The 23240-nt window shown below is 35.9% G+C and overlaps 1 protein-coding gene across 5 annotated transcripts in view; it reads right to left on the bottom strand.

The window, feature by feature from the left end:
• RBM26 (RNA binding motif protein 26) overlaps positions 1 to 23240 on the bottom strand; it is a 50080-nt gene that overhangs the window by 15111 nt on the left and 11729 nt on the right. The window contains exons 2-15 of one of the 5 annotated variants that reach the window (XM_061445230.1): positions 21629 to 21747; positions 20946 to 21082; positions 19484 to 19572; positions 18645 to 18883; positions 16654 to 16914; positions 13780 to 14019; positions 12186 to 12353; positions 11681 to 11821; positions 10554 to 10665; positions 9595 to 9754; positions 8182 to 8346; positions 4786 to 4917; positions 3701 to 3772; positions 593 to 721 (exon numbers count right to left, since the gene is read on the bottom strand). In XM_061445230.1, the coding sequence (XP_061301214.1) occupies positions 593 to 721; positions 3701 to 3772; positions 4786 to 4917; positions 8182 to 8346; positions 9595 to 9754; positions 10554 to 10665; positions 11681 to 11821; positions 12186 to 12353; positions 13780 to 14019; positions 16654 to 16914; positions 18645 to 18883; positions 19484 to 19572; positions 20946 to 21082; positions 21629 to 21747 (2164 nt within the window). The remainder of the gene's footprint in view (positions 1 to 592; positions 722 to 3700; positions 3773 to 4785; positions 4918 to 8181; positions 8347 to 9594; positions 9755 to 10553; positions 10666 to 11680; positions 11822 to 12185; positions 12354 to 13779; positions 14020 to 16653; positions 16915 to 18644; positions 18884 to 19483; positions 19573 to 20945; positions 21083 to 21628; positions 21748 to 23240) is intronic. The other 4 variants (XM_061445232.1, XM_061445231.1, XM_061445233.1 and 1 more) reach the window with 4 other exon arrangements.

Genomic DNA, 23240 nt, shown 5'->3' with positions numbered 1-23240 from the left:
AAATTCTAAGCAATCTAAACTACAAGTGAGCAAGCTATTCAAGGCCAAATGCATTTTTGTTGCATTTCCCCGCTAAGAAAAAGAAAAAACCTAGTACTACACAAAAAGTAAAAAGGATGCAGTAGACTTATAGTTTGGAAATAACAAAATGCAGGGTCACACAGTTTTTAGTTTTCTCATGTGAAGGAAATTTTGGTCACAAGTACAAAATACACTGAGAATAAAGGCCAGTTTGATGTTAAAGGCCAGTTCCAGAAGGGCTTAAGAGAGAAGAATCGTGACTATACTATACGTCCCTTCTCACTCAATAGACAGTTCATGCCTAAACACAGAAATCCTGCTTGCAGGAAAAAGCATTTCACATTTTGAACTTGAGAGTTTTAAACCTGCTTGCACTGTCTGAACATACACTGAAAAAGCCTAGGAAAACCATGCTGAATTTTCTTGTCCTTTGAAAAGAAACCATCATAGTGACTGTAATCTTTAACTAGTTTCATCTATGCTCTTGAGATGAATATACATAGTGTACTATCTCTAGTGGTCATGAGTTCCCAATCTTAGTCCATTTTATAAAGAAGTATATTTAATTTACCTGTTTTTTCTTCTGTGCTTCATTAGAGTCTAGCACGGAAGTGGAAACAACAGGCAAAGATTTCTGTGCTGCCTTCAAAGCAGCAGGGTTGTACACAGTTTTTGTCAAGCCAGTAGAAGTGGATAAAACCTATAGGAGGAAATCATTTTATTCTTTTGCCAGTGATTCTCAGTTTCTTTTTTTAAAAAACACGAGTGCTTAAAAATACATAAGCATCTTTTGTCTGTTTTGATGATACGGAATATCAAAAATTTGGAGTAACAACTATATTTGGAGTTGTGAATGTTAAACAGTTTTTAAAGAGGCAGCATCACATCAGATATGTAAGGATTATAAGCATCCATTATAAATCCTTTCCACTGAGATGTCCTATGTACTTCCAAGTTTCAAATACCTAAAATTTTAAGTAATTGAGCATAATTAAGGAAACAGAAGACTTGAGATGTTCCTGAGAATAACTGAAGTCTGTAATTTTTTGGTTTTGAGCTTAAAATATAATTTTTCATGGCTGCATGTATTTTTTGGGCAAAAATTCAACACAATTTTAGAGACTAAGGTCCCAAGTAGATAAAATAGTTCCTTTTCATATACAGTTTATGCAAAGCAGAGCTTGCACAATCAACAAGTAACTCAAGTACAGAGAAATCTTCAGTATCATACAGCAAAGGAACAGAATACTATGTCTCTGTTCTCCTTCCTACATTTGTAATGAGGTATGAAATTTCTCCCTGACTTAGTGAGAACACAGTTGTCTGCTTTACAAGCTGTCTAGAGTATACTATGTAAACCTCACAATACCTGAAGATCTGGACTATTCTGTTTTCTTAGGATGTTCTTTAAGGGCATTAAGGCCGTAACAGTATTGACAAATCCATGGCTAAGTGCTGGAAATAATGTACGCATGATCTTGTCCAGCTTGTTGGCAAATCACAGCAATTATGCAACTGGCAAAATTTCCAGGAGTTTAAAGATACTTTATATACGTGTGGGAAATTAAAAGATACATGCAGAGTCTATTGGTCAACATGCACTCCATAAAATAAGACATGATGCCCACCAACAGAAGATTAAAAAAAAAAAAAAAGAGGCACAAGAGACAGCCAGGAAATATTAGAAGGACAGAAAAGATCAAGAGATCACAAGAATTTCCAACAGGAATGCTTCGTATAAAGGGTTTTCACTTTGTTGTGCTATTTATACTATTTCTTCCCACAGAGTACGAAGAGCAGAGAGAATAAAAATCAAAGGATATTATAAGGTATTACGAAAGGTGATATAAAATGCTCTAAGCAGGCCATTAGAACGGAGATGAAGGAATTTCTTTTAAACTAATGAAAGCACATTAACATACGCATATCCAAGTCATACAGCTCCTATTACAGAGAAGCTTTAGGACAGGCTACATCACAAACAAACAGAAGACCAGGTAAAAACAAAAATATCTTTTCCTGAACTGTCTTCATGGCAGAGTGAACCATGCTTCCTTATCTCCTATAATTAAGGAAAGATGCCACAGCAGATTACCTGCATCAACTAATCTACATGAGCAGGAAGGAACACATTAACATCTTCTACATCTCTTACTACTATTCAAGAGAAGAAATAATGTAATTCTTCACAAGTTCATAAAACAGGTCAAACCAAGTATCAGAACCCTACTAAAAATGCCAAAGTAAACTGCTGCTTCACAACCAGTCCAGTAAACAGCCCAGAATTTACTCAAAATCAGTCTGTACTATAAGACAGAGCAGAAAACCATTTTAGCATGGATTTACTATTTGTGGGAAAAAAGTAGTTTAGGATAACTCAACTCTTGTGGAATAAGAAAGAAAAATTTCGACTCAAATTGAAGTAGACTTCTTTATTCCTAAAGTAAGTATATAGTTCATATGCAAAATGTAGTTGAGAAATTCAGAATTTATCAGATTATTCAGAAATTCACAAGCTGTCTACAGGATATTATTCAGAAATATTATTCAATATTATTCATTGATATTAAAATTATTGAATATTATTCAAGCTGTCTAGAGTATATTATTCAGAAGTAGTTTATCTGCAACTAACTTAGGGCAACAAGTATGCAACTAATCAAGAACAAAATATACGCAAGAAGCCAAGATGAATGCATTTTGGTGGACTGCTCAGTTTGAAATGAGTCAGAGACATCCTCCTGTATTACAACTCCGCATTAAATATTATTACCATTGTATGCTAAGTACAGCACTGCATCTTTGGAGCTAATTGTATTTGTTAGATTACACTAAATGCATTATAAATGCCATACTGTAAGAGGGCACGGGGGACATGGGACATGCAGTGGATGCCTCATTCATTTCAGATCAAGCCAATTCCCAATAGAATAGATAAATATACCAAGGCAAAGAGATCTTGTTACTGGGTAAAACTTGCTGCCTTTCTACCAAAGGTCTTTACAAATGAATATTAAAAACACTGGGAAAGCCTGATCCCCATACTGCTAAACAGATCTTTAAACATATATCACAAACTTTGCTGATAAAGTAAACACACCAACAACTCTGTTTTGAAAATTGCAACCACCTGGAAAACACATAATCCATAACCACCTTTCCCACCTTATGTCTCCTTTGTCCTGCCTATACTGATTAACTTCCACTTTTATCTTTCCACAACTACTACAAATTTTAAAACCAAGTAAGGGTAAATATGTTTACAGCATCACCTTTTAAGAGGCACAAAAGCACCAAAACTTTTTTATAGAAATTTTTTATACAGATTCATATGCGGTGTCAAAATGTATTTATTTTTAAAATTTATTTCTGTATTCTCCTAACAGCTAAGGACCCTGGAACATACCTAGTTATTTTCATGACTGAATGAAACCTACTATAGTAAAACAAAACCCACAGAATAGCAGCTTCTGACCTAACATGGCTTTTTAATTCTTACACTCATTTAGCCATTTGCTAAGCTGAGGTTTGATATACAGTATTTTATAAGACTAATATTTAATAAATAACTTTATTCATAGTTATGAAACCAAATTAATATTTATATTAGGGTTTTATAAGAAAATTAACTCTACTGAAATTAAATGTGAGAGGAAGAGAATATGAGACATTCTCTTACCTTTTCAGTTGTTGGAATAACTGGCTTTGACACAAAACCCAGTCTATCCTTCACAGATAATTTAGTCACATTCTAAGAAAGCAAAAACAAAATTATAGTACATATAATTTATGAACAGTTTACTGTTTCCTATGTAATTGCAAATGTCAGGAATTCAGAAAACAGCATTCAACTAATAAAGCAACAGACTTTTTACCAAAAATACAAGAAAAATAATTAAAGCAGTTGCTGAAATGAATTTTAGATATTTGATTGTAAAGATAATATACATCTATAAGTAGACTGGATAAGACAAAGATAACCCCAAATTTGGAATAGAAGAGTTTACTGCTTTTTCCTTTTTTTTTTTTGCAAGAAGTCCATGACATGGTGGCCAGCAGAGGATTTACACAGGCCTTTTTAATGCACTTCAGATTTTGTGGTTTGCAATCTGCTATTTGCAGGTATCAGTTGCTGAAAGTTGTCAACTGAATTTAAACTACAAATGTTCTGAAGCATGGTGGTCTTCCTTTTCAGATGTAAAATTAAAGCAGTGGTACAATGCTCATAAACAAATACTTCTAAGATAGTAAAAATTTAAAGGCTATTTCCAATGGGAGTAACATGCCAGACTGTCATTCGTATTAGTACTGTGGATACATTTTCCCTTTTATTAAGGGTGATATACAAATACTGAAAATAGTTTTAGATGCTGAACACCAGTCTCTAATGGTTTTAGCTTTTTAACAGACAACATATTATTAAAAACAGGTAACTTTCAGTTCATTGGATAGAAAACAACTTTATTTTGCAATATGAAAACTGCAATTTAACACAACACTACTGAAATATTTTCAGAGGTTTTAAACTAAGTAAAAAGACATGATACTAAATATTGAACAATATGCTTGGGTAAGAAAACCAAATATCATTGCATTGAAGAAAACTTTAATATCAAAATATCACTCACTATCAAGTTAGATGCATTTATTAGTAGTAAATGTGTACTTGCACTAAATGAGTAACTGTAATGGATACATTCAGGCAGTATAGAACCTATTCTAGAAAGAAAAACGTGTAACTAATTTTTTTTCTTTCGTACATACCTGAGCAACTTCTGTATTGGCACTCTGTGCTTCTGCAGGTTCAATATTACTTGCAGGTACTGGACCTAATCGCTCCTTGACAGACTGTTTCACTACTGGTAAACTGGGTTGCTGAACTAAGGGTTGTATTACCTGTAACACCACCCCACCCCCAAAAGAGCACATCATAATATTAACAAGAAAAAGCTGCTACACATGTAGTTCAACAAATACACAATGTAATTTTTGTAATGATATTTAGATTTACACTTGTTCCTTTCTATCATTCAATAGCTTTTTTACCTGATGGCAAAAATAAACACTTCATGAGATTTAGGATGCTATACCGACTATTTCTGTAGTGCATACAGTAATAATATCTATTTTGCACTTGCAGCTCACAGACGCAATCAAACAACTATGATCTCTTTCTGTTAATTACATCTTCTTAGACCATCTTATTTTCCACCTGTTAGAAGTGAATACAAGGTAATAAGCAGTCTTCTGATTCCTTTCACAAATCTTTCATCATCAACCATTTACTTAGGGAAAGGCAGAATGCAAACATGTATCATAAAGACACTGCTTTTTACAGCAACTGTAACTTCTCATCTGCTATGTGTTTAACTACAACAGCATAGAAAAAGAAAGATATGAACGACATGCACTCATGAGACGAAGGAGAAAGAAAACAGAGCAGCTAATCTTCAAACCTACCACAGATATGCCTCAAGAGGTAATACCTTGCCTTTTTTTTTCTTTGACAGAAACATTAAACACTTATGCTCCCAACCGAGCTTCCTGTCATATTTATGACCCTCAGGAGGTCACCTAACACATCCCTCCACTCCAGGGCAAAATCAGCTGTACCTAAGCCGTTACTGACAGTATACATCAATCTAGTTCTTACAGTCTTCCAATGAATTAAGTCCTGTATCACCTCTCCAGGCAAAAGTATTTCAGTATCCTTTAGCATTAGAAAAAGTTTTTTAACATCTAACCTAAATTTCCTGCATTGCTTTTTAAGCTAAATACTTCTCGTTTTAGCTACCACAGATGGAGAGCATATTTCTGCTTCCTGGCAGAAGCCTTTTATTTGATGATTTACTATGGCTGACTCCCACCACTTTTACTTAGTATTTCCACTCCTTTCAGAATTTCCACAGTAAGAATTTTCTGAAGTAATCCTGCTGAGGAAACAGCAATCCCCAAGAAATTGTGGAGCACGAAATACTACTGAAGGGACAACTTAAAAGCCAACTGACTTTACACTGCAAAAAATTCAAAAGTCTGTCTTTAATGTCTGATGGAAAAAATCTGGCTATAAGCCATTATAAATACAGGCAAAATTAATTCAGCTGTAATTAATACACCAGAAATCTTGACAAAAATTCAAATACTTACAGATTGTGAAGTACTTTAAGAGTTTCCATAGTACTTGTAGATATAATATCAAATATTACTTTCAATGTAAAGGGAAGTAAATATTAATGTTCCTGAATGGCTTATGAATTAAAAATACCTGCTTACTGGCTCAACAATTTGATAACTGTTATATTTTCAGGTAGAAGAACACGAAAGCATTGCACTTCAAATATGAATTTCCCATTTACATTGTTCTTGTCACTGTGCACCCTCTATCACCTATTTAAAATTGATGTTTTGCAAAATAACAAACCTACAGACCAGGTGTTTGTTCTAAAATACACAGTTAATACTTCAAGCTGTAACAGCATAATCAGCAAGTAAGTTGACTGCAGTAACTGTTCAAGCCGTCCTTCTCAAGAGAGATGTTTGTATGAATACAAACGACATACTCCACTGCCCTCTTCTGGCTGATGAGATAAATGTCAGGCTTAGAAAATAAACACCATTTGGATAACACTAGTTCAGATCAAGGACCAAGGATATTTACAAATCTGATTCCAAATTCAAATCTGAAGGATGGTAACTGGGGAGACAGTGAGATAGCTGTTGTTAAAACTGCATTTTGGTAGATAAAAAGCAGGGCATTTGTTATAAAAGGAGGAGAGAAAGCAAACTGTTAAAATGTCCTACAGCAGGACTGTTACGGAAAACTGGGTCACTGATTCTGAATGATGATGACATACACCATCTAGAGAAAGGAATTCAAAATTTAGAACAGCAGCTGAAAGAAACCACTAACAACTCATTTGTTCATTATATCAGCATGTATGAATAAGTGAAAGTTTCTTCTACATAGCCTCCCTCAAGTTTTTCTCAGTGTAGAATGTGTTGCTCCACGGCTGACAGCAAATCCAATAAAAGAGGATACACAGGTATCTAAGGACTTACTACACACCAGGAGCTAACTGACAAGACCCAGTAACATACAAGACCTGGGAGAACCCAAGCTTCCTCTTATATCCGAGTAGAGCCACTATGCCTGCTAACAAATCTGTTTTGGCTTGCCACAGGTTATGAATCTAAGTTACACAACAATAATTGCTGTTTCATATTCTTAAAAAGTTGCCAATGCTGCTATGCACATCACAACTACCAAGCGGTGCTCCACTGTGCGATTCATTCCAGTTCAGCTGGAAGGGACCTATAACAAACATCTAGTCCAGCTGCCCGACCACTTCAGGGCTGACCAGAAATTTAAGCATGCTACCAATCATATTATCCAAATGCCTCTTTAAACACAGAGAGGAATGGAGTATCAGCCACCCCTCTACAAGGACTGCTGCAGTGTTCGACTCCCCACTCGTAAAGAAATGCTTCCTAATGTCGCCTCTGAACCTCCCCTGGCACAGCTTTGAACCATTCCCATGCATCCCATCACTGGATGACAGGGATATTAACACCTCCCTCCTCACTTCAAAAAGGTAAAGTCTCCCTGATCCATTCCTGCAAAACTAATCTAACGCAACTCTTCTCTTACACTGTTGTTTGTATGTCCTCTCTGCATACACATGTATGCACATCTGTATATACGTATACACATCTTTGTCTAAAACAAATTGTACTGCTTCTTTCTACAGCCGTATGTATACGTGCTCAACAGGAAAGCAAAAGGGAAAAGACTGGAAAAAAACAGCACCTTTTGGAAGAAAACAGAGATTATCTTCCAAGAACAAATACATAACTCTTTCTTACGCTCATAAGACAAGACTATACTAGTTAAAGGAAAATACATGTTATTCAGCAGGCAACAGGATCAAATCTTGCTTCACATAAAATGACAGTGGAATTCTCTGTAAGCGACAGAAGGAGTTTCTTTAAATACCTTCAGTCTTATCAACTCCTGAACCTACAATTACAGGGTAAGCTCTGGAAAAGAAGTATGTGAAATATTCATTATTTCTGAAGTACTTAATTTCCTTTTTTTTTTTTAATGTTTAATAGACTGCATTTTACATAACATTGTAGATAGAATAGAGTTAGATTCTCTACCTTCTGTGTGGTAGTCTGGATTTGTGGTGCACTGCCTTCTCGATGCCAATAAACTTTAATAAAGCGATTATTTAATACTGCTTCTGTACTTGATATAGCTTTCTTTGCTTCCTCGTGTGTGGCAAACTGAATGAGGGCACCTTCTGGATCACCTTGATATGCAACCTAAGATTTAGAACAGAAAAAAAATTACTGCATGTAGGATTTTCATTTGTGCCTCGATTATCACAAAATCACTAGTTTCAAGGCTCAGAAGCTTGCAAGTTAAACTCAGTATGGGTCACTAGATGAATACTTCCCATTCATGATTCTGTTTGAAAAGCCTGGTGTCAAGAAGTAATCTTGAGATTAGGCTACTAAACTTTCAGAAGCTTTAACAACAAACTTACATAAAATACTTAAACAGCCAAACAGTATTTCTAATTGGGAGTACAAGTAGTTGTTTGAAAGAAGAAGGATCACTGAAGTAAACTGCTATGAAAAACACATGGGTCTAGTATCAGAGCTAGATGAAGTAGTTCATTTTGGTTTTCCTCCTTTGAGAATTAACAGAGCAAGTAAAAGATTTTAATTCCCTCAGTGTTCAGACAGGCACAGGAGATTTATTCTGTACTGTATCAGTACACACAGACACATTGTATTACACTTCTTTTCAGCCTCTCAGTGCAAACAAGAAAGCCAACATAAAAACATAAGTTAGCATCTGAAACTTTGAGAATGAAGCATGATGGAAGATCAGCCTGAGCCCCTCAGAGACTTGGTCTGAAATACTGACATTACACATACAGCAATTAATATGTAGTATTAACCTAAAGTCCTAGTTCTTTGCATCTCTTCCCTATCTTTCTGTAATTGTTTGCTTATTTTTATTTATAAATGTGGGTCACAGATACAACAGGAAGTAACTACAAGGAACAAACTGCCTCCACTATGGGACTAAAAAGTAATTATATCACAAGGACTTGCTGGATAAAAAAAAACAGAGAAATTGTAAACACAGAAAACCTCTTTCTCAAACAAACAAACAAAGAACAACAACAACAAAAAAAAACCAAAAAAAACCAACAACAACCAAAAAAAAAAAACCAACAAAAACCAAAGTGTTTATAATATCAGATCAAAACTTGAGAAAAGGGGTGAAGGAACACACACTCCCAATCAGTTTTCAATGTTTTCAACAATATATCTGAAAAGTCTTGTCTGTGAGGAAAACATCTGTTTTAAACCACATTTCATTTCCGCTTCTTCAATGACATTTCCACGAAAAACAGTAAGATCATGTTTAAGAAACAAGTTAGGCAAATAGTGAGAACAGTTTCAGGGAATGAGTTAAAACACAACTGGCATTCTTCTTTTAGCAACTACATTTGTCACTAAGTTGAAGCCTACTGCCTTCTCTTTGTGGACTCTTACCTGCAAGTTAACCAAGTTGCCAAACTTACTGAAGTGCTCATTAAGTTTGCTGATATTGTTAAGTTCTGGGGGAACTTTTCTCAATTCAAGTTTCGTATTTTCATTTCCAAACTGCACCTTCTTCTGGAAACCTGGACTATTTGTTCTATTAAAATTTTGCCTGCAACAAATAAAAATCAAGCCAGAAATCCATAGCAAGCTAGAAAACACAACGTTAAATTATATACACTTACATAGGAGCATGTGTGTGTGAGACAGAGGCTAAAAAAAAAAAAAAAGGGGGCAATTTTAGGGAAGTGTAGAAGAGTACAGCATACAAGCCCATGCACCTGCAGTTTTCTCCACTGATACTCTCAGCACATCCCAAGGCACAAATCTGTGAGACAATTCACAACTATCTGCTTGCGGCATTAAGTCCTGATTTCCACACTGCTTCCCTCCAAAAACAATTGCTCACCTATTCAATGGAATCTCCCCACTAAGGGTTCAAATAACTATCACTTCAAGGCTCTCCTCAGTTCCAGTAATCTCTTCAAATCCCTTCCAATTTTTGTCACCCCAGGTATACACGGACACTAAGCACTTAACCCTGTATTTTTGTCAGTAACGTACTTGGCAACTCAAACCAAAGCAGCAATGATATAATTCACATTTCTAAACTAAAACCAGTCATCTCTAACTATCACACTGCAGCTCCTCTGTTTCTTAGATAATTCCAATTTTCAGGGAGTAAATCTTGGGAGTAGATCCAAAGCAACTTCAGCTATCTCTATACTGTCTTTGAGAGAAGGCAGTCAAATGCAGATCACTCTACAGCACAATTTATTTTAGTACAACCAGCTTATTCAGTTTAACTTGCTTGCAATTTATATAGACTTATGTTTCACATCACAGAAATGCGATTTATTCCAACAATGTATTCCAACTATTAAGCCAACCTTGTGTTAATGATCACTCACTTGTCAAACCAAGTCTTCTTTGTAGGAACTCCACCATCACCTGCACCAATTGTTCTTTTCCTGGATTCAGCATCTACCACTATTCTCATACTACTTTTATTAGGAGGTTTTTCTGTAAACAGATGAAAATATTTTACTTTTTTTTTTTTGCATTTTCTGTGTATTTGATTGGAAAAAGGTGTTCTGCTCACATTGAATTTACATTGAAAACTACAGTTGTTTACTTTGAAATTATGACGAACCTCACTGAAACTGAATAAAATCTTGGTCACAGACTTCTCTTAACTATCAACAGATGCTGTGATAGACTAAAACAGCTAATAGCTTTCATTTTGTCACAGTAACATCACACATAGGAAAACAAAAGAGATGTGACAGAAGGCATCTGCCTCAAGATGACTGCACTCTGCACTGATTGACAAAGTCCCATAAAATATTCTGAGGCTCACACCATTTCTGCTAACACCTCCATTCTACCACTTGATGGCACGCACAAAAATCCTCATGACTGGAAATGCACAGTACTCAAGGGCACTAACGCCCAAGAGAAAATTTAAGGATGAGGTGGGAGAGGAGTCACTCCTACTGAAGAACAGGAATCATACTGAGGGACTCCTTGCTGAAAATAGACTAACAGAAACATAATAAGATAAAATCAAATGCATACAAATGTAAATTTAAACCACATTTAAACAAAAACACTTTTATTCTTCTTCCCTTCTTGTTCTGCGCGCTGGTGCTCCTCAGGGCCACAGGAACTATGACGTTAGAATTACTCATGCAAAACTGCCTGCTACCAAATAAAAATGAATCCTTCCTCTCTGCGGCAGAAATCATCCTAAGATACTGAGAATCAGTAGTATTTTTCTGTATAGAAGATGTACAAAGTCACCAGTTATTACAGCCAAGTGTAAACTTTGCAATACTCTAGAAAGAGGTTTCATTTTACCTGTAAAAATGCACACACAAAGCAACTATGATGAAAATTCCCTATTCAACTGAACTTCTCTTAACTCCAGAAGGTTTTAAAGAAATGCAGTTTTCCATTATTATATTCCCTTAAAACTGCCTCAATCTGTGTTAATAAAAGAAAACCAGCTAAACTGAATACAGCTTTGAAAGCATACCTCTGGGTGGTAGATCCATATCACCTGATGTGAGTCCTATCAAATTTGGTCTTTGGGCATGTACTCTATGTCTATACATAGGTCTTGAAGTATTTGTTATACTTGGAGCTTCTGGATTATAGCCATCTGTGTCATACGTTTCTGGTAACAAAGATATTGGCTAATTAAAATAAATTGCAGTTAAACCCCCTAAGGTTTCAGATACAGTATTTCATTTAATTACAAGATACAGTTACAAAGGAAGAGTTATGTAACAACTATCTTAAAAAAACCTCCCATGGTAAGCTTTCTGCTCAAACACAATGAAAATATTACTCCATCATCCAGATTCACACTTTTACATGCACATTTTACTTCTGTCCTAAACCAACTTTGAAAAAAACTTTGAAAAAAACAAAGTTACTTTCACAGTCTAAATAATACAAACTTATTGTCCCAAACTACGCAATTATGATCTCTAAACAGTACATTAGAATATGAATCAATGTTATTCTATTTAGCAAACCTTGTGGGCAAAGCCTCAGTACTACACCTGCTGTAAAAAGAGAGGGTGGAGCAGGAGGCGGCTGGTGATGAATACCCGTTGTAACAACGGTAGGAACTGAGCTAGTTGCTGAATTTGGGGGGGCATCCATGCCAGCAGGCTGCAATGGGGGAAGTGGAGGGGGTGGTCCTGTCAAAACCAAAGGAAAACATTGAATTCATTTATTATCCACTATGCTTACATTATACTCAACACATGAGGAAACTGATCTGAAATGTTTGCACAGATATTCAAAAAAAAGGGTACGAGAGGTATATGGACATGATGCTGTAGCATTCATCCATATGACACCATTCCTACCAGCCAATGACTCAGAACTTATATTACAGAGAAAAAGCATTTTATAACATTTCTTCAAACGCTTTCTTGCTGTAAGCAAAATGCTAACCTAATATTTACCTTCACCAAGAGAAAAGCATTAAAGCTTTGTAAAATCCCTTCGAAGAAACAAATTCTATTTTTTAACAGTGTGTAACAAAAATATTTTACAATAATAATCGGCTTGACTGTAATTATTTTTCTGAACACCCAAGAAGAAACCTACAACTCCAGTGGAAAGTCAAAGGAACCTTCTTATAACTGGGGGGGGAGGGGCGTGTTTGGTTTGATTTTTTTTTACAACAGGTAATGTGACACTGTCAAAGCTGAGCAGTCAGACCTGACCTTCAATTTAATCACTGGCAAAAATCAGTGTCTGGAAAAACATATTGAAAAAAGTCACATATTTGGACTTTCCACATAGATCTGGAAACAGCATGAGAGGAAGAACTGATCACCTCAGCAATACAGTTACTCTCTGTACTAAGGTGAAATAAATACATTCAGATCTTATCCTATCAACTGGAAATGAAAACAGTTTAAGAAACTTCCAAGCAGTATCAAATATCGATTAGTCTCAAAATAATTTTACCAAGTGAAACATCTAACTTGTTAAAAATAAAAAAGAATCACATAAAACTAAAGTCACAGTTTTCAAACCACACAAGGGAACTGAACACTAAACTGATGTATTATAAAGGAGAGCCAGGCACATAAGTCTTCATTTAATTTTTAGTGCTTGAGCAAAAGTACTTTCCAATAAAAGAGTAAACAAGCTGAAGAATTTATCTTTTTTAGTTATAAAAGTTTCAAAATTAACCACAAATTACATTTCCAGGTGTAAATCTGACACAGCAATGAATTCTCTTTATTATTTCAAATGAAATGCCAAATCTGTTGTTTCCAAGATTTTCACTTCTCTAATAGCAGACAGTTGTGGACTTCTATAAAACTCAGGGAATTGAGTTTTGCCACACCATGCTCTTGCTTAAGCACAATTAAAATATTATTCCACATTCAAGGTTCACATTTAACATGTAAATATTTAACCAATCAACTTTGCAACAATTACCATGGGAAAAAAAAAAATAATTGGTGTAAGCTATGCCACAGCAGGGCATAGTACAACTTTCTAAAATACAATTAGCATTCTTAAAACAGTTTTCTGCACTGCATACAACCCAAGTAACATCCAGGCTTTTCTACTAAAACAGGAGGTGTAATCTCTTTTAATTACCTGTTACAGGTGGAAGGCTAGGTGGTAGGGGGCCTGGTGGTGGTACTGGAGGTCTAAGGTTAACAGGAGGAGGACTCAGAATTGGTGGAGGGGGAGGAAGTCCAGGAGGAGGTGGTCCTTCGACAACAGGGGGTTGTGCTGGAAAAGGCAGAATGCCAGGAAGATTTACATCTTCTACCACTACTGGATCACTTCCATGATCAAAAGGGCACATGTCTCCTCTCATACAGAAACCCTTTTCTGAAAAATCAAAAGCAAAAGGAATTGTTGTTAGTTTGACTACAGTCAAAAGCTGTAGTATGAGTCAGAGTAGATATGAAACATTTTATGTGTAATGCAGCAATATGTACATTAAGAGGAGAAATTTATATTAGAAAATTAAACTATTTTACTTGATTTTTAACAATCGGCACACAGGAACACTGCAGCAACATCTAGCAGAATAAACACAGAAAACAGATTTTTCTTGAAGAATTAATTCTGCACTAAATTGTAACAAATACTGAAAGCAAAAAATTAAATCTAGATACCATCACATTAATAAAAACCACAGCGCTTCTAAGTAAAAAGTGCAATTACTGGGATTGAGAAACCCCTATTAAAGCTAATATTATAGAATGCTGCCACAGGAAAATTCACTCCAATTCTTCTTCCTCTTTTGCAATTATTTCAGGAAGAATTAGAACATTTGCTGTAGTTTAATGAGATTACGTAGGAGCAAATATTTGTTATTTACATATATATGTATTGTATATGTATATATATACACATACATGTGTAAATATGAAATATGCACATGCAAAAATGAATATAAATTAATTTATTTTGACACTGAATTGGAGTAGGTCCAGAGGAGGACCACAAAGATGATCAGAGATGGAACACCTCTCCTATGAAGAGGTGAGAGAGTTGGGGGTTTTCCATAGCCTGGAGAGAAGGCTCTAGGGAGACCTTACTGCAGCTTTTCAATACTTAAAAGGGGCTTGTAAGAAAGATGGGGAAACACTTTTTAGTAAAGAGCCTGTAGCAATAGGACAAGAGTTTATAGTTTTAAAATAAAGGCATATATACTCAAATTAGATATAAGGAAGAAATTTTTATTATGAGGATGGTGAGACATTGGCACAGGTTGCCCAGGGAAGTTGTGGACAACCCATCCCTAACAGTGTTCAAGGTTAGGCTGGACAGGGCTCTGAGCAGACCTGATCTAGCTGAAGATGTCCCTTGCAGGGACACTGTCCATCACTGCAGGGCAGTTGGATTAAATGATCTTTAAATGTTCCTTCCAACCCAAATCTATGATTCTATTATTATCTGTTTAGCAACAGCCCCTCCCTGCACCACCCCCCCCCAAAGAAAAAAATAAAACAAAACAATCCTTATACAATTCAGTATGAAGTGAAAGTTCAAAACATCTGGTTAAAACTGGAAGAAAGCCAACTGTCCACTTCCCAAAACATGATGCTGAAAAATAGCCTGTATCACCTCATCTTCAGGAAGAGTTACCAAACATACAAATTAAAATATCGAGAACTAACAGAAGTTCTGCAGAGACTCAAGTAGAAAATATGAAAGTACAGACAGGACAAGCAGTACGCTAGAACCCGGTAGCCACTGAAGAGAGAGATGACCTTAGAAGTTTAGAAGGCACAAACAGACGTAAGAAAAGCAAACGGAAGAGGCGTCTACTGAGAGATTTCAGTAACAGTCAGAAAAGCAAAAACAACAAAACAGTAAAAATTTGAGGACAACTACATCAGTCTAACACATTAACATCTGCTTCATACTTAGAAACTGGAAACAATAAACTGCTACAGAAGACAAAGTTAAGAGTCACAAAGTCCTAGTGTCATGTATGGAAAAGTTATTTCAAAAGTTTATTAGTCTGCAAGTTCTGTTCCTGTCTTAAAAAAGAAAAAACACGAATAAACAAAAACACACACAAAACAAAACAAAAAAAAACCCACAAAACCAAAAAGAACCAAACCATCACAAACACAAAACTGCAGAGCTGGGAGACCATGACGATACAATCTTCTGCAGCTCAGCTTGCACTAGAAAAAAACTTCAAAAGAAACTACACTTTCACAACGGTATTGCTGTGACATAAACTGGCAAAGCTACTCTTCTGAAATACAAATCTGTCAACACTTAGGAGCTCAACCTCTCATTTTCTTTACTCAAACCCCAACTAATCAGGTTTGAATGAAAAACTAGATCTTAAAGTTGTCACTGCGGTATGCAACAACAAAAAATACTCAGAAAAACACCTGAGGGGGAAATTCAAACTCTTCTCAGCTAACAGGTTGCCTGGCTGCATTTAGCTAAGACACTGTCAACTGCAGTAGCCTCTTGTGTGGATTTGGCACAAGACATGCAAAATGATAGCTTAAGACACAGATAAGCACAAAACCTCACACAATTTTAAGAAGCTCCTAAGAAAAAAAAAAATAGGCTAATAGGAGCCTGGCAGGTTGTGGCTCCGGACCGTTCTAGTTAAAAATTATCTCATAAGATGGAAAAGTTAGGTCAATAAAGTGCTTATCATGGTCAAAACTACCAAATACAATATTTGGTGTGAACATGATGTAAGACAGAAAACCCTGGTAAAATTGGGTATTTTTTTAATAACTTTAAATATACTATTTTTCATCTACATAAAAATAATTCTAGTAACTAAAGACTATATAAACACTAATAAAGCTGTCTAAAAGATAAGTTAATAAAAAATGGGATAAAATCTGTATTCAACAGTTGTTCAATAGAAAAACCACAGTATTAGAGAAGACTGGAAAAAGAAAGGAGTATTATCTCAATCTTTTCAGAAAGAGGCCAATAACAGCTGCAGGAAGCAACTAAAAAACACAGACTTACCATCATAATCTCGACAGCGTTTCTTTGGCAGCGGAGGTCTTCCATAGGAGTTGTGGTCCAGCTGCTCTTCATGGAACTCTGACCAGCTTTCAGTAGTGTTATTTCCATGATGAGCAGGAGCAATAACAGTAATGGTGCTGCTCAGTGTAGGGACAGGGTAGTGGCCAGATGAAATATTTGTCACAGAAGAAACTGGAGTATAATTGTTCTCTAATGGATCTGTTCTATCCATATCATATTTTGGCTTTCCCAAATCCCTTTCTGTAATAAAACAAACAAGTTAAATTGGATGATTCCTTCCGCACATTTTCACCACTAAGTCAGTAACCTGTGTATCTTTATTCAACATCAGTTCACCTCAAAATATACAAATGATAAGTGAAATGCTCTACAGGCTACCCAGAGTGCCTGTAGAGTCTTCACCCTCAAGTTTCTCACAATCCAACCACACAGGATCCTGCGCAAGCCGCTCCAGTTTATCTGCTTTGAGAAAGTGCATTGGACTATATGACTTTCAAAGGTATTTTCCAACCTCAGCAATTCCATGATTCTACATTACAAAGTTTTAACCAGAAAAACAATAATCTTAGAAGTACACAGTCAGCCACTAGGGTATTTCAACAGCAGCTATATCCACAGTAAAGCAGCAACACTATTTAACTTGAAGCAGAGTACATCATCTATAGCGATGCATATATTTTAAGAACTTCAGATGGGAAGATACTCTGAATAAAGGGAAGCTATGGGCAAGCCAGCCATCACTGGAAAAAAAAATGGAAAAGTTACACATCTTTAGTGTTTCAAGATACTACCGTTACTGTATCTTCATGTTTTTATGTTCATTCTATCTGCATTCAAATGTATACACTTATCACATAGAAAGCTTTGCAATGACTGCGGAAATAATAGTGCTTGACAGGTGTGGAACACTCCTGGGCAGATGCAGCAGTAACATGGCCTTTTATTCTGAATACATAAAAACTATCCTCTTCATTTTCTAATATTACCATCAAATAAACAGTAAGTATCCAGATTAAGACAGACGAGTTCTGTCATGAGATAAACTGGTAGACTCAAATAACCCCATATAAAGGAACATTAATAAAAATGCTTAAAGATGGCAGGTAAGTGTGGGTAAAAAAAGCTTTTCTTAATGTGCTTAGAAAAAGAAACAAAGCTTTCACTGTAAGATAGTACAATTGTCGTTCACGTAAAACAAAGCTTATATTAACATTCAATCACACTGTCATCTTCCAGTTAAACTGCTGCATGCTGTTTAACTTCCTTGTTTGCAAGTTGTTTGGAAAATACCTGCTGCATATTTTCAGGAACTCCACACACCTACTTTTAAGGCTGAGTTATCAAGGCCCATTCCACAGAAAGACAAGTAATACACAGGAGATTCAAACCAGACTATTTTTATCTCCACATTGTCTTTAAGACAGGGCAAAGATATAAAATTACTCTCAATATTCTTTTCCAACTTCCAGTAACAACTAGTGGGAGAAAAAGCATACTTTTCAGCTGAATAAACAGCTTTGCTTTTAAAGAAGCTTAATTTGAAAAACTACAGTACTAAAGTCCTACAGATGCATGCAAATGCAAGTATTTACTGTAATAATTTCAGCCCCTCTCTATGTTGCCAAGGAGGGGGCAAGACAAAAAGAACAGAGTTACACTGTTCTGCTTGACAGTCCTTAGCTGGTAATTTCTGTCAGCTCTGTTTCAGTAGCTGATTATTAATTTCTGTATCTTCCCAAACCAGACTGCAAGTTTCCTGAAACTGGATTTTTCTGCCTCTCTTCCAAATATTGCTTAAGAGTGGCCAACACTTTCAAAGGTACTGAAGAAGAACAGAGGGAAAGCAGGGAAAACAAGCACTGAAAATATTATCACATAAGCCTTATTTCCACAGAAAATCAAACTAAATTTGAACAGAAACAACAGAAGAAATTTTGGTACATCAGGAACGTAGTGTAGGCAACATTCACCGTGTCTTAGAGACCAACTGTTGGTACCTCTGCTTCGTGTTCTGCTCCGGCTTCTGCTCCGGTCTCGATCTCGGTCCCGCAATCTCTCTTTGCTCCAACTTCTACTTCGACTCCTGCTGTAGCTCCGACTCCTCCCTCTTCTTCTGTTATAACGATCCCTATAGGAATCTCTTCTGGGAGGATTTCGGTCATAATCTCTCTTCCGAGAGCGTTCATCTTTTTTCCTTTCATCACGGCTCCTAAACATGTAATTTTGTAAATTAATTACAAGAATTATGAAGCTGTAATTTAAAACCTTAACCACCATTATAAACCTCAGGAAATGGCAATGGAAAATTAGAAAAAAAAAACCCTACAAATGGAATCTAACTAGGATCCTTCCTTTCTTCTCAGAAGACTTCTAAAATTATTTCATTGGGTTTATGCATTTTACTTTTACCATCTGTAAGATTTTAAAACACAGGTAAATTCTGTTTCTGCCAATAATGTACCTTCCTCAAGTTGGAAACACCAAAAAGTGAAACAGCTACTGAAGGGAAGGCTTCCAAATATAAAAGAAAAAAAAAAAAAAATCACAATTCAATCTCAATAACCAAGCACAGTAAGTGTTGCAATACAAACCATAAATCTAACATAAAAATGAATCTTAAAATTCAAATGTGATAGTTGTGCACGACTCTGATATGGTTTATACTATCGCTTATATACTAGCCATATAATTACATATGCATAAAAGCAATAAAAGTCTTATTTTTAGCCTCAGGTAACTATACATAAAGTTCATCATAAAAATCCATCTTATTACAGATGTAATGCAATAGGCTAAAAATGTTTATTACCTCGTATCTCTGTAGCGAGAACTTGATTGAGGAGGGCTGTGATTTAACCTTCTAGAGAACTTTTTCTCTCGCTCTTCCTCTTTAACAATCTGAATTTAAAGTATATACATTAGATGATAACATAAGGACACTACAATGGAGACTTCTGCACAACCACACAAAACAAATCCAAAATACCAAGCAAAGTCAGCTGTAACACTGAACTGAAACGATGTTTTTGCATGTAACACAAATAAGAGAACCTTCGTATCATACTAGTTTTCTATTTCTAGGAATATTCAAAGAACAGGTTGGGCGAAAATGAAGCCAAACAAGCTTCCCTATTGTGCTGCGCTGAAAATAACACCTGCTTTTGCTACAGACAGACAGAAATCCATACCAAAGTGCAGTGATAGATCTGGAAAGACATTAATATTCAACAACTGGCACAGTAAGGTCTTTTCTTCATCGGCGGGTTAGCAGGTTCAGACCACAGAATCATAGAATAGTTAGGGTTGGAAAGGACTTTAAGATCACCTAGTTCCGCCCCCCTGCCATGGGTAGGGACACCTCACACTAAACCATGTCACCCAAGACTCCGTCCAAAGTGGCCTTCAACACTGCCAGGGATAGAGCATTCACAACTACCTCGGGCCACTTGTTTCAGTGCCTCACCACCCTCACAGGAAAGAACTTTTTCCTTACATCTAAACTAAACTTACCCTGTTTAAGTTTGAACCCGCTACCCCTTGTCCTATCACTATAGTCCCTAGTGAAGAGTACCTCCCCTTCAGATACTGGAAGGCTGCTATGAGGTCTCCATGCAGCCTTCTCTTCTCCAGGCTGAACAGCCCCAACTTTCTCAGCCTGTCTTCATATGGAAGGTGTTCGAGCTCCCTTATCCCTGTGGCACTCCTCTGGACTTGCTCCAACAGCTCCATGCCCTCCTTCTGTTGAGGACATCAGTACTATACACAATACTCCAAATAAGGGGGTCTCACAAGACCTTGGTGGAGTCAAACGTAGGCTGCTGCTGAAAAGGACAAACCTACTCTTCTGGCTCAAACAGTAGCACAAACATTTGTGTCAGAATACAGAGTTCATCTGGATAAAGCAGCAGGAGGAATAACAACTGCCATTTGGAATGGCAGCCTGGATTTACCATGAATTAAAGGGCAGCATATCTAGAACAGCAAAAAACCTGATGTAAGTTGCACTGCAACTCCTGCACGACCCAACAGCTTTATTTAAACTTAGCCAAGCAGAACCCCTTTGGTTTACCTTTGAAACACCCACTTATGTTTAGAAAAACTGTGCAGCAATACTCAACATACTAGACACAAATCTTCCGACATACTTTAATGCTGTAGGACAAGCTTTGGGACTATTATTAATAAACTAACATGATGAAGTTGAGCCATGTAAGCAAACTATAGGAATGAGGAAAAAAAAGACATACATTTAATTTAAAATCCATTCTTACCTCTTCTTTTTTTGTCTCTTTTTCCTGGTGCTGAAAAAATTCTACTTTCAGGCTTCCTGACGATGGTTGTTCTGGTGGAGGTAGATAGCTTTTTGTATTCACAGCATCAAACAGTTTTTCCACAAATATCTGAGTTTCTAAAAGTAAGGAAAGTGTACAAATATCCATTATGCAAAATACAGTTAACATTTGATTAAAAAATTTAAAAAATATATACTTAAGAAAATCAGCATTCACCAAAAAGTTAAAACAATCAAGAGTTTGGTTTAGGTTTTTCATTAATACTCTGCTGATAATTTTATATTTTAAAAGGACATTCACATTCAAGAAACATGTCAACAATAACAATGTTTCACAAAGTTTTTCAACATCAGGAAGCTTATTTCTAGAATATATATACAGAGCTCTAATACTTCTAATTCTGGCAATAACTCTTAACATTCATGATTTTCTTCCAGGAATACAAACAGACACAAAACACAGACCTAACATACATATATTGTGCTATACACCTGTTTAAAAAAACAAAAAAACAAAAAAAACAAACCTTCATGAAAATTGGATTACATACTTCAAAGTAACAAAGATAATAAAGACAAAAATTCATTATTCTATGGGAAAAGATTGAATGAATTAAGACAGGCTTTTCACTCAAGCTTTATTGCTATGATAAAAGACCATACCTTTCTGAAGAAATACATCCAGCTGATCAACACACAATGCCTTCAGTTCTTTTTCACTTTTATCCTTCTTTACCAAAGCCAGAACATATTTAGCTAGGGCAGATGGATCTGCATCACATCTGCAAACAGATTAAAATAATAATTAAATTACAGAAGTTAACATCTGAAACTCTTATAACCAACACATATAAAGGACTAAAACATTTCCTACCATAGTAAAAGAAAAGCACTCAGATGTATTTTTTAAGACAGAGTCCGGACATGTAAGATTGCCAAGTATCACCTTTCTTTTCTAGAGAAGTAATTGCCTAGAATATTTCCAAACAATATTGCACAGAGGACTTCACAGGAAACTAGAATGAACTATTCAGAATGAAATAGCCTCAAGTGCCTAAGTCTTCAAAGCAAATAAACAAATACTTCTATAACTCTCCAATGATGAAATTAGTAATTCTGAATGTAACACTAGGTGACTGTTAATGAGGTAAAGTCAGCCCTACCTTGTTACAAATTAATACACTTAGCAGAAGTGATCTATGCTATTAAAAAAAATAAATAAATCACTGAGACTCTTAAATATGCTTCAAAAAATTCTTATTACTACCTACATATGAATACCATAAAAAGCAGATTAACAGAAAAATTGTAATTTTGAAAAAGGGTTCATATAATATTATCATGTAATCTCCGTAAGTGGTACACAGACAATGAAGGGAAATTTAAGGGCTCATTATCCATTTTAGATATCTAAATTCAATTTAAAAGCAAGTATGGAACACTTCAGTATAGAAGCTGATGGTCTCATGCATGCCAACAAAGAACTTAAAATGGCATAAGCTGTATATGCATGTTAAGTAGAACATTATTCAACATGCCTGATAAAATTTGATTATAATGTCTCACAAGCAGTAATCTACAATGAACTCTGTAGTGGTGTTACAGAGTAAAACCTGACAAAGCAAGCGAGAATACTGCAGAAAACAATTTCATGCTTCGTAATTCAAAGCCAGTAACTAATGAAATGGTGAGACAGTGGTTTATCAGGCAGAACAGCAGCTTTCTCTTAAACCATTTAACCCCATTATGTAGCATAAACCAAAGGAAGACCTCAGACCCCACAAAACCAGGCAGGATTTAACAAACACACACTGGTTGTGTGATATTGGCAGTGATCAAAGTTAATACTAGTGTTTTAAAGAACAACAACAAAAGAGAAAAACGGCACTGGTGCATCTAACTGTACATTAGCAGAAATACGTAAAATTAAACTGGGGTTAGAAAGTTGCACTGAATATGAATATCACACAAACACTGTTCTAGCACAGAAGTCCACTAGTCACAACGAAGACTAAAACGACAGTTCCCAATCTCTTCCACATTAAAGCAAATGAATTTTCAATGCAGAAGTTTAATTATAAAACTGAACATCGTTCATTTAAATGACATGTATTTTAGACACTGTGCAGAAGAAACTAAATCCACCACCATTTGATGCTGCCTAATTCCTCGCCCCAAAGACACCAAGCAACATCCTCATGCAAACATTCACTAAGCAGAGGAAGCAGATCTGTCAGAATCCATCCTCAGATTTTCTGGACAGCCTGGGTCCAGC

The sequence above is a fragment of the Pezoporus flaviventris genome, unplaced genomic scaffold, assembly GCF_033815535.1.
Source record: "Pezoporus flaviventris isolate CSIRO_AGI_PZ_B2104156 unplaced genomic scaffold, CSIRO_AGI_Pfla_v1 ptg000003l, whole genome shotgun sequence".
In the NCBI taxonomy this organism is placed as follows: domain Eukaryota; kingdom Metazoa; phylum Chordata; class Aves; order Psittaciformes; family Psittacidae; genus Pezoporus; species Pezoporus flaviventris.
Note: the sequence above shows the minus strand (reverse complement) of the source record. Positions and strands in the feature narration are given on the sequence as shown.